At 36.4% G+C, this 12,514-nt stretch overlaps 2 protein-coding genes and 1 pseudogene across 3 annotated transcripts; 1 reads left to right on the forward strand and 2 right to left on the reverse strand.

Annotated features, from left to right (window-relative positions):
* Positions 1 to 330: 330 nt before the first annotated feature.
* cUnh1orf74 (chromosome Un C1orf74 homolog) lies at positions 331 to 1,119 on the forward strand (the record flags this gene model as incomplete). The annotated part of the gene is made up of 1 exon (XM_079431142.1): positions 331 to 1,119. The coding sequence occupies one exon, from the start codon at positions 331 to 333 to the stop codon at positions 1,117 to 1,119; it is 789 nt and encodes a 262-aa protein (XP_079287268.1).
* A 153-nt stretch (positions 1,120 to 1,272) lies between these two features.
* Positions 1,273 to 4,941, reverse strand: sirt4 (sirtuin 4). The gene is made up of 4 exons (XM_079431141.1): positions 4,830 to 4,941; positions 3,762 to 4,254; positions 3,361 to 3,655; positions 1,273 to 2,213 (listed from the first exon to the last, which is right to left on the reverse strand). The coding sequence occupies exons 2-4, from the start codon at positions 4,244 to 4,246 to the stop codon at positions 2,064 to 2,066; spliced, it is 930 nt and encodes a 309-aa protein (XP_079287267.1). The 5' UTR covers positions 4,247 to 4,254; positions 4,830 to 4,941; the 3' UTR covers positions 1,273 to 2,063.
* A 110-nt stretch (positions 4,942 to 5,051) lies between these two features.
* LOC306878650 (serotransferrin-1-like) lies at positions 5,052 to 12,160 on the reverse strand (annotated as a pseudogene). Its single transcript has 17 exons — positions 12,106 to 12,160; positions 10,992 to 11,157; positions 10,696 to 10,888; positions 10,586 to 10,650; positions 9,760 to 9,922; positions 9,607 to 9,672; positions 9,306 to 9,463; positions 8,547 to 8,733; positions 8,006 to 8,154; positions 7,366 to 7,444; positions 7,218 to 7,268; positions 6,957 to 7,139; positions 6,097 to 6,244; positions 5,892 to 5,974; positions 5,633 to 5,817; positions 5,366 to 5,552; positions 5,052 to 5,166 (listed from the first exon to the last, which is right to left on the reverse strand). The product of its transcript is annotated as a serotransferrin-1-like (transcript).
* Positions 12,161 to 12,514: the final 354 nt, after the last annotated feature.

Consider the following 12,514-nt stretch of genomic DNA (forward strand, 5'->3'; position numbering starts at 1 on the left):
ATTTTTGTGCATTGTAGCACTTTTAACTTGTTACAACTTTTAACAGGAAGTTTGGAAGGATTTTGATTCACCCCAATAACTCGATTCTTTTGAATCGTGATTCTTTCAATGGCCCTTTCTGCGAGTTACAGCTCCATGTGAATGTGAATCTTTTTTGCGTAATGAACAATTCAATGAATCATTCAGTCGATAAAAATGTCTAAAATCACGATGTACCTGACCAATGCTGGAACGTGAGCCTTCATTAATTAAGTGTTCAACAACTTTATAATCAATGTGTGTGTCCTGCTGTCTACAAATATTTAATATTTGTTTTTGTTAACGGGTGCAATGGTTGCTTCATCAGAAATGGTCATCTCTGCCGCACAGAAGTTATTGTGTCCTCGTAAGAAACGTTTATCTCCGTCCACATGTCTTGATGTGACTGTTCAAATAATGGCTGTGGATCTGGGCGTCAAACCTGCGCTGCTTTACGACAGTAATGCAGCATCTCCAGAGCAGCTTCAGATGTACCTCAGTTATCTAAAGGAGTCTGGAGTTGTAACCAATCCCCTACGGATTCTGTCTATTGATGAAAACACATTCATTTTTAATCCTGCTACGACTGAGTCCCACTTGGATGATCTTCTCCAAAACAAAAGTCTCCTTCTGTTAGACGTATGTCCCTCAAGAAAACAACCTGTCTTGGCTGGCTTTGACAAGACAACTGAGGATATGATCAAAACTCTTTCAGAATTCTTCATGAGTGAGCTGGAGAAAGGCGGCTCAGTGATTGTGTTAGGAGTGGAGTTGTATAATGACTGGAACTTGTGCACTCTGTTTGGAATCCTGTTAGGTTATCCAGCCTCATACTGGTTTGACCAAACTAAAGGATTTGGGAACTGTCTGTGTATGACACCACTGGTGGTGAACACGGTTTGGGTCAAATGGCAGATGGGTGACAGAAATCATCGCTGTTGTCTTTACTCATTCAGTGTTCCTGAAGAGCTGTGGTCAGAAGTACAAAGTCATGTGCAACGGTGGACTGAGCACCTGAGAGAGAGATTTAACAAGCAGCCAGTTCTGACCGATCTCTGCTTTTCTAGAGATACTGTCACTTTGCCCTCTGTGACCCTTTGAATAAACCTGATTTATGCTTCTTGTTTATTATTAAATGTGTTTTTTGCATCACCAATTTTCAGTATCATTTATGCTCTTCACAGATTTCTTACCAAAGCAACATAAAATAATGTGTGCATGTAATAAATTCAGGCAGTGAATCTCAACCTTTTTGACTCCAAAGTTTCCCTTTTATCCCAAAAAATCCTACAAGTTCAAAAACAAAGTCCTTTTAAAAATCCTTTATATCTAACATTAGATACATACATTATACTCATGTAAAGTGATGCATATATAACAGATCTCAACTGTTTGAATGGCTTATATGTTTGAAAAATGTAAACTATATTGTTGGCTAGTTCTAAACTGCCCAATGCAACTATAAGGCATGAAGATATTAGAAAAACATTAACACCATGGTTTTCTGTAAAACTGCTTTGAAACAATGTGTGTATTGCAAAAAGCACTAAATACAATCAACATGACTTGTATTGTCAGGCAGAACAAATAAATGATTAACGTATATTTTTAATGTGCTCCAATGCATTTTAAAAACATCCTAGTACATTCACATATTCAAAAATACATATTTAAATAGTTATTCATCATTAACCAAACGTTTATTAGTAAATAAAAGAGTCATAATCCATACAGCTCGTTCCCAATTTCATCAGCGAGTGAATTCTAGATGGGAAATGCAGTTGTCCCTATGAACCTACTTTATAATTTTAAAGTATTTAATCTTACCCTTTAGTACCAATGCTGTATTCTGTATTGCACTTCAAACTCTAGCTAATGAATGTGTGAATATGTTAAAGTAATTCGGAAACTTGAGGTAGAGATCAGTTGTATTATGCAAGCAGCCTACAACCAAACCAAAATATATGTTCCAGTAATCATGTGATGAGTCAAGTGCTGAGGTTCAGAATAGCTTCAAGGAAAAGAGTCTCCGAGTGTCTCATTTCTCAGAGCTGAATGGCCGGCAGCACTTCTCCACAGCGCGCACTCACCCTGATGTCAGTAAGATGATCAGCTCTAGTGGGTCCTATATTCACGATGGCAATTGGAAGCTTTCTTTCACTAGCAGCAAGGAGAAAGCGGTACCCCGAAAAAACCTGAAAAGAAAAACAAATGTCTTCACCTTTTTCCAAATGTCTTGAGAAAGTCAAAGAGGAAAAATTCTTTGCATTATCTAGACCAGTGATACTCATTAACTAGTTCAAACTCTAGCCAAACACACCTGAACCAACTACTCAAGATCTTTGGTCTACTTGAAGATTACAAGAAGGTGCACTAGAATAGGGTTGTAACTATTTGTGGAGATCAGTGCTATTTTAGTATTACTGAGAACGTTTGCTATTATAGTAAATACTATTATAGTATTACAATAGATAATGATTCTATTATTAAACATTTTTCAAATTCATTTTTATTTTACATTTTCATTTTAATTATTTTACTATTATAATGATTTTATCATTTACATGTTAGCTATTTTAATTTTAGTTATTTTTACACTTTTGGTAATTTTGATCGCTTGTTTTTGTAAATTTCATTACTTTTAGTTTTGTTTTTTTATTTCTATATAGTTTTTAATTCAGCTTTAGTTTCAGTTATTTTAGTATGTAAAGTTAACAAAATGAAAATGAGAAATGTATGAAAGCTTGTTCCTGCCAAAGGGGAAAAAAACTATAGTTTTTTTGTCTCATATACAGTTTATATTCCGAGACAAAAATGTTGTGAGTTGAAAAAATTGTGAGATCTAAACTAAGAATCATAATTCCCTTTTTTGTTATTTAATGGCGGAAACAATCTTAAAATGTTACCTTGGCAACTTGTTTAAATAGTTTTTAACTAGTTAACTTTTTTTTTTTTTTTAATTCCAGTTAACATTTATTTTATTTCAAGCATAAATTTCTTTCTATGGCTGGGTTTTAGTTAAGTATAATAACCATGGGGATTTTGATTAAAATCTTTTAAATCCATTCACCTAAAATGTCATCTTAAATCCATCTTGCCGTATTCTGTATTCTTAATTGCACTTAGCTAACTAACCAAGAATGTGTGAATATGTAAAATTGATCTTTTGTATTATGTTTATTTTACCTAAAAACTTTGAATGAACAATAATTTGTTCTGTGACCCCTATCTGTATGATACATCATTACACCAGGAGATGGCAGCCAGTGAGTAGAAATGACTAACCCTGGTCTACGTGAATAGGAAGTGTTTTTAAAGTGATATTGGTGAAACAAGACTCACCTGAAGAGAAGATCCAGCCACAAGCACAGCATCAGACTCAGCCAGCTTGTTATGCACAAAGTTAACTGTAGTCCGGTTCACTACGTCACCAAAGAACGTCACCTCAGGTTTGAGTACACCGCCACAGGCATCACAAGCAGGTACTGTGAAGTTTAGCACCTGCTCGTCTTCCAGAAACACATCTCCATCTGGGGCCACAGCGCCTGCAATTGCTGCCCAACCAGGGTTAAGAGCTGCAAAACGCTTCTGAAGCTCAGCACGTGGAGTCAGCTGCCCGCAGTCCAAACACACAACCCTAAGGGCAGGACAAACATAAAATTACATAAAAAATTTTTCCTCTAACATTCCACAGATTCTTTAACTCCATAATCAAATGATCTTCAAGCAAGTCCTGCCCTTACCTATGTGTAGATCCATGAAGTTCAGTTAGTCTCTGTTGTCCAGCCTTTGAGTGTAAAGCATCTACATTCTGAGTGACGAGCCAGTGCAGTTTTCCCTTTTCCTCCCAGTCCCGGAATGCGAAATGTGCTGGATTCGGCTGGTGTGAGGAGAACTGCGGCCACCCCATGTAGTTCCGTGCCCAGTATCGCTGCCTCGATTTCGCACTGCGCACAAACTCTGAGTGTTGCATAGGCCGCCTGTCAGTCCGTGCGTACAGTCCCACACCTTCTGATCTATAGTCTGGAATTCCAGATTCAGTGGAGAGTCCGGCACCGCTTATCACAAACAGACGAGAAGCCCGCAACACAAAGGCCTGGAGTTGTTCCACAGCATTGGAGTCAACTGAGCCACTTGCAGGAACAAATCTTTGCACACTAGCTTGTATTGTAGAGGCACATCTTCCCACTGCCACACGAGGAGGCAGGGATCTCCATGAAAACAGCATCTACAAACCTGTTCAGATAACAACAAACAACTGTTTATCAACAACAAACAACTGTTCTGCACAATAACTACTCTATGGAATTTACATGTTATGGTCTGAAATATGGTCAACTAATAAAGTTCTTTAATAAATAAAGTTGTTCAGCTAATTTGTTATTCAATAAAATATACATGGAAATGTGTTTCCAATATACATGGATATAATATACGAATAAAACAAATCAAATAAGAAAATCAAATCAAATGCATATGTTTATGCATATGTGCAATGTCTTAAAGGTGTATGGTATTTATTTATTACATCATAACATTAGTGAACATAAATCTCGAGCAATATTGTGAATGGTATTCGAGCATAAAGAAAATTATTACGTTATAAACATAACGATAAAATAGTCATGTCAGTTAATTGAGTTTTTTGACGTCTGTTGATGGAAAGGGACCAACTCATTGTATAACTTGATTTAAATGTCAAGCAAGCTAGGGCATTGAAAAACATGCCACGGACATTATGCCTCGTGCGAATATATACTTTAAACAAATATTTCAGATGTACAACCAATTACTTTACTTTAATAATTTACCTGTATTTATAAAATCCTCGACACCAAAAGTCTTGTATTTCGTCAACATTAGTACAGTAGCTGTAGCGGTCATCAAAACAAGAACTTCCGTGTTGTTACACAGGTGCATGATGGTTAATGTAGTTTAGTGAAAGTCCTCGCTTTTTGGCTTGTTAACACATCCTCAGCAGTGTTCTTTGATTAAACTAATATTATATCTTAAGAGAGTATTTTATTGTATGTCAGTAATGATACAAAATAAACCATATACATTTTGACCCATGCTTCTTTTTTAACATTGTCAAAAAAATCGTTTAGAATATGCTGCACACATCTTGATTGCAGAACTGCAAGATATCTGTCAAAAAAATTTATTAATTAATTCATAATTAAAAACAATAGCCCCAATTAAAATATGCATGAATAATCATTCAAATAAGACACATTTTACATATCTATATGCTATTTTAAATCAAGCTATGTTAAAATCCAGTGATTGTATATAAATGCAAATAAATAACTGGTATGGATACAATAATGTTTCCTTTTATTCTCACTTGAGTGTGTGCAGTTAAAGATGCTCTCAGCCTGTGAATAGAACTCTTCTCCCAGTATGGTGCGGTAGTCCATGTGACTGGTGTGAATGAGGCACTTTGTAGCATCTTTAAAGAGCAGGTCACTCTCTCCATACTGCTGAGACTCAAACAGGTGGAACCCAGAATCTAGACGAGCTGCTATGGTTTCCTATAGTGCAAAACACATGAGTTTTCTGATTCTAAAAGACTCTCAAATTAATAAAACGATTATTAATTCTGCGTGCAGACCTGTAACTTCATTAAGAGGTCATAAATGTGAACTGTAAGAACAGGACGTGTCGTAACAATACATGGATGGATTGCTCCTAAGTTACAGGTCTTCCACTCCGGCAGAGGAGCCCGGCTGCCATCTCCACAAAGCAACTCAAAGTCCCAAGCGAGCCAACCCTCTGCCCAGCCACTGGTGTTTAGACCTGTCCAACAAACACATCACGCATATTACAAATGTGATTCATTTCGATGACATTTCTCAGAGTTTACAGCTTACGTTCGATGTTGCTCTCCAGATTGCGGTGTTCCATAAACGCCACATCTCCGAAGCTCTTCCCACTGGGGTCTCCAACCAAGCACCTGACGTAAAATACATTTTTAAGCTTGCAAAGCTGCATGGTTTGCACTATGGTAAATTAACAATGAGAAATATTTTTCTGTATACCATTTAATTTGAACTGTGTGGAATAGCAATTCCTCACCTTAATGCACCCATATTGCCATAGTAACGCTCATTATGGTTGTCAGCACACCGTTTAGTGGCAGCTTCCTCAGTCCCACCCATACACACCTTACAGAGATTGCCTTGACCTCCTGGCAAACAACCTTTCCAAAACACCTCACCGTACACTGAAAACAGAATGGGTTACATTAAAGCAATAGTTCATCCCAGAATGAAAATATGCTGAAAATGTACTCACCCTTAAGCCATCCAAGATGTAGATGAGTTTGTTTCTTCGTCAGAACTGATTTGGAGAAATTTAGCATTACTTAATTTGCTCACCAATCGATCCTCTGCAGTGAATGGGTGCCGTCAGAATGAGAGTCCAAACAGCTAATAAAAACATCACAATAATCTATAAGTAATCCACACAACTCCAGTCCTTCAATAAATGTCTTAAATATGTGTGTTTGTAAGAAACAAATCCATCATTAAAGCATTTTAACTGTCCCTGATTTTTCATCAACTGCTTTTACCAGCTCATTCTGACGGCACCCATTCACTGCAAAGGGTCCATTGGTGAGCAAGTGATGTAATGCTAATTTTCTACAAATGTGTTCTGATGAATAAACAAACTCATTTACATCTTGGATGAGGGTTTTTTTCTTTAAAGCAGGGGTTCAAATACCTTTTTTCTTAAAGTACCTTGTGAGATTAAGTTAGTATTTCATTCATTTAACGTCACACTTGCATGTTCATGGCTCTTTAATGCTGGTTAAAGGTCACATGACATGTAAGTAAATAGATAACATACTTAAACCCTGCATTAAAAGATAAATAAAATATTATATTTAAACTATTTGATAAAGATACCAAGTAATCGAGAGTAACATGTAGTACCATTATTCGGCTGACATGGGGCGCTGCTGTTGTGCTCTGTGCTGAGTGTGTGTCTCACAGGTAAAACCCAGCCAGCAGGACTGTACATGTGACCGTGGCAAGAGCGTCTGCCGCCAAGACTTCCAAAATATAAACTCCTACTTGTTCGACATACAACTGCCACACCATACACTGATGGTAATTCTGCAGAGATAAATATACTTTGTAAAGACACAATAATAGAGATTGCATTTTGCTAAGCTCATTTTAGCCCTGTATTACCACCACCTTCAAAATGGCCTCCAACTCCTTCAGGATTCTCACATTTCTCTCCTAAATTTCAAAAGAACCAAAGAGAAAAACAAATCAAGGTGAGAAGAACATGAGTGAGTATTACATGGTACATTAGGATCTTAGATGCTTTACATACCATAATATTCAGTCACAACAGGGACAAGGCCACATTTCCCAGCTATGGCATCAAGAGACACAGCATCCACCTCATCCCTCTGTGAAAATGAACAATTCATTTTGTTCTAGGCACTGACACAAAGAACAATCAGCAGTGGAAGTATTAATTAAAACTAAAAATAGTTTTCATTATTTAAAAAAGATTCAATGAAATAAAATATAAATATTAGATGAAAAACTTAATAATGAAAATGAGAAATGTTGCCTTAGCACCTAACCTAAATAAAATACAATTAAATGACTAAAAAATACATTAAAATAAAAAAAAAAACTAATAAAAATGACAAGAGCACATGAAATTACTAAAATTAAATTAAAATTAATGCTAAATAAAAAGACAAAAATAATAAAAGCTAATTAATAATATTAATGAATAATACAATAGTAAATAATACTAAAATTACACTGAAAATCACAATCACTACTGTCTGCAAATGAGAAAATGTTTAGGCCATTAATATTTTTTTGTGATGAAACTGTATTCTGCATTTGATAAAAAATAAAAAATACAAATAAAAATACAATACAATAAATAAATGTATGTTGGTGATGTTTGTTTAAATATAAATCACAAGTGCTGAAAATATGTCTTACTGGACCTTGATCTTCTCAATGCAGTCACTCATAGATGAAGCTTTCACACACACCAGAGGATCTGATTTTATGTTAAGAGTCCACTGCTCGCATTTCTTCTGTTCAGCATGGCTTATACAGCACCACCTCACCACACTGTCCTCCAGTGAGCTGCCTAATCAAACACACACATGTTGGTTTTTGTGGTTTATGGGGACTCTCCATAGGCATAATGGTTTTTATACTGAACAAACTGTGTGTGCTATTGCCCTACACCAACCCTACACCTAAACTTAGCCCTCACAGGCGACTTTGTGCATTTTTAGATTTTCAAAAAAAACTCCATTTAGTATGTTTTTTAAGCCTTTTGAATTACGGGGACATAGGCAGTGTCCTCATAAACCACCTTCATATTGTAATACCTCTGTCATACCCATGTCATTATACAAATTTGTGTCCTCATAAACCACATAAACATGCGCACTCACGCACGCACACACACACACACACACTAAAGTCTAAGCTTATCATTCCCAAGATAGGTACAGAGGGGAAGCAATCTTTCGCCTTCATGTCCAAGGCCCTTGAGCAAGGCCAAATAGTCCAGTCCTAGAGCCTGGCTCATATCCATGTCTTCCATCAGAACTGATAATTTCTCCGTCGCATCTTTGAAGAGAAGGTCACTCCCACCGTAGGAAGCTGATTCAAACAGCTGGAAGCGCTGACGCTCCCTTCCCCTCCAACCAAATGATATCTTCAAAAGAAAATCCTATCAGTACTTTCTGCCAAGATACCAATAACATTATTAGGAACATCTGCAGGAACCTGAGGTCAACAGGACCATCAATCTGTTTGTTAAAGAGATAGTTCACCCAAAAATGGAAATTCTGTTATCATTCTTTTAACCTCACGTTGCTTTTTAAAACTGTATGACCTACTTTATTCTGTGGAAGACAACATTTTCAAGATTGTTGGTAACCAAACAGTTTTGCTCATCATTGACTTCCACTGTAAGGACAACAAAACATTTATTAAAATATCAGCTGTTGTGTTCCACAGAAGGAAAAAATTATACAGCTTTAAACAACATGAAGGTAAGTAAATGATGGCAGAATTTTAATTTTTGTGGTAAACTGTACCTTTATGGTTAGTTTGTCCATGTACTGTAAAACTTTGGGTTTGTGTCAGGTTTGAGATTGTAATTAATAAACAATATATTAGTAGTATGTATGTATGCTTTAATTTTACAGTAGTGTGCCCTGCATAGACAACACTTTGGATCAGACACTCTAATGTGCAAGTTTTGGGTTCTAACATAAAACATACCTGGGCAGCGACCAAGAATTTTCGAGTAATTTTACGGGTGTTCATTCGTGTGACCACACCTCCTCCAGGGCCTCGTCCAAGGTTACATTTTCTAAAACTGCTGAGGGGAGCATGAGTTCCATCTGCACACAACAGTCTGAACTCATCTTTCTCACTTTCTGTTGAAGGAAGAAAAACTATAAGCTGGGATCAAAAAGAAATATGAAAGAGAAGAAAAAGCTGTTTCTCTCAAATAGGATTTAATCACTAGTACATCCAAATAAGCATAAATGTTTGTGTTAGAGTGAATTATTGTGTTAACCATCTATGCTGTCCAGAGCTGTGCGATCCACAAAGGGAACATCTCCAGCCGCGTGACTGTAAACATCTACAAGAAAAAGATTGGATGCTGTAAGATCGTCAAGGGAACTTGGCAGTGACTTACTGATACAGGTGTAAACAGAATTATTTTAACCTGAGTGCTCCTTGGTTGTGGTAGAATGGTTCACTGTGAGACGTCTCACAATGAAAATTTTTCTAACGAATGTATGACCTTTGACCCTGGCACAAGGAACAAAGGCTGGGTGCCATTGGAGTTGCTCCAGGCACACAGCTGGCATTGAAGAAAGCACTAACCGCTGACAAAATAGTCAAAGTATGAGCACTGAGAACTCGGCATACAGTCATACATATTTTTGAAAACTTTGTTTGGTTTGGGAGAACATGACGGAATACTTCCTATGTTATGATCCTGATTACCAAGTGACTGGAAATACATAACAACAACAACGAAAATCAGGAAAACCGTTTCAAACTGATTTCATTCCATTAGAATGGAACTAATCTTTAATACACTGTTGTTTCCGTGTTGATTTTGTAATATGTTTATACTAATACATTTTTTAATTATCTTTTTGATATTATTTTTAGTTCACCCAAAAATAAAAATTTGCTGAAAATTGTGTCTAACTTTTACAATCACAATAATCCACAAGTAATACATACAATACTCCAGTGCTTCAGTTAACACTGTGAAGCAAAAAGCTACATGTTCATAAGAAACGCATCCGTCATTAAGACATTTTAACTTGAAACCATCACTGACTGGACAAAAAACCTGTCCATTATAATATTTCCTCCAGTGGAAAAAGTCCATACACCCTTTTTTCACATTAAGACATTAAATTATGTTTTAGTAATTATGTTATGTTATCTTTTGTCATTTAATTATTTTTTTGTTATATATTAAGTTTTAGTTAATATACCACTGGTTATATAAAATTTGTGACTGGCCATCTTACCCTGACTGAGGGGCTCATCCTCTGCCCAGGGCAGGAGGTTTCTTGAAAGGAGATGTCCCAGCCACCTGGGAGATGAAGGTGGAGACAAAGTGAAAAAGGAACATCTTTACATGTTTCTGCTTGCAAAGTGTGAGACATATGATGACCTACAAGACGCCATAAACAGAGCAAAAATGAAAGCATATTAGGTTTTTGTATGATACCATCTCTGTAGATCTCCTTTGCAACTACTGTGAGCCCAAACTGTTTTACAGAAGAGTACACCTCTCCAGCATCCAGAGTCACTAGGTCAGCTTTATTATCCTGACAGGAGAGGATAGCAGAACGTAAGGCATCCACATTTCTGTCCTGTGATTAATTTGTATTCAAACTGATTTTAGCTTACCCGATATCATATGTAACCCACCCGTATCTTATTAATGCAGTCAGCAGTGCCATAAGCTTTCACACATGAGAGACGGCCAAATGCTGTGACAGCCGCAGGTGGAAGCACAGCAACCAGAGCTTTGGCCAGCTCAGCACACTTCCTCTGCTCCGGCTCTGAGACTGTACACACCAGCGCATCTTCTTACCTGAACGCAGATATACAGGCATACACTTACAGAACAGTGATATAACAGGTCACAAATAAAATGGAGTTTTACTAATAAATTAGCTTTTTTTTTTTGTTTGTTTGTTTGAGGAAATTTAAATATTTACAATTGTGTTTTGTGTCACAAAAACATCTCTTTGAATGAATTTATGGACTATAAACTATTTATTTTGGAAATAGGAAACAATTATAAAACATAAAAATTGCACCGCCTGCAAAATATACATAGCTGTCATTACTGACATGTAATAAATAATCGCAAAAACTAATTATTAAGGGGTCCCACTTTATATTAAGTGGCCTTACATTCTAAATGAATCATTTGGTACAATTTACTTATTGTATACATACAAGTTTTTACATTGTACTTATGTGTTAAAAAATACCTGCATGTAATTACATCTGTAATTAATTTTAATTACACTGTTGACCCATCCCTTACACCTTAACCTACCCATACCACCAATCCTGTCCCTAACATTACCGGTATCCCACCTCATAAGCAGTAAAAAAGCACACTACACTTTTTGATGCAAGTACATAGTAGTTAAGGCCACTTAATATAAAGTGGGACCAACAATTTTAAATGTAGGCCAGTTTTATAATATGGTCCCTACTAATTTTGTATTGTACATTTTTTTTTAAATAAAATACAATTATATTTATTTATTTTTTACAATACAAAATTAGTAGGGATATTTATATATTAGTAGGTAGGTGGGTACAAAATATGAATATTCTGGCAGAGGTCAAGCAACTTTTTTTCTTCACCAAACGTTTATCTCCTAATAATTCTAAAATACGTTAAAAACTATTAACATACTTCTGAAAATTTAAATGGCTAAGATAACGAAATGTAAAAAACAGAACTGAAAAGCACAAGTTAATCATACGCAGCTTTTGATAATTTTAGCAAATGCGCACTTACCCCAGTTGGTGATGGAGCACAGCAATAAAATGTCAATTACACTAACTCGCTTCATCATAGTATCAGAAATCTTTTCTAGGCAGATGAATCACAGTAACTGTCTACATCGAGTCCCTGCAGAGAAGTTTCAGTGAAACAGGCATGACGTCTTCCGAAGATCTCACTGTCTAGGTTTGCATCAGTGTGAAAAAAACCTGTACTGTGCCAGCGGGTGTTTTCAAAGCGAATAGTTCTTATAATAAATGCGTGCATATGGAAAATATTACACTGGAACTCTTATGTCACGTGGACTATTCTCGTCCAGGCATCCTTCCTTGCCTGGCGTTCTATGGCATTTCCAGAAAGTGCCTTTTGTGAGGAATTGTGTTAGTTATACTACTGGACTTACACCACTGAAGCAGCAGCGGAG

This window comes from Barbus barbus (genome assembly GCF_936440315.1).
Source record: "Barbus barbus genome assembly, chromosome: 13".
In the NCBI taxonomy this organism is placed as follows: Eukaryota; Metazoa; Chordata; class Actinopteri; order Cypriniformes; family Cyprinidae; genus Barbus; species Barbus barbus.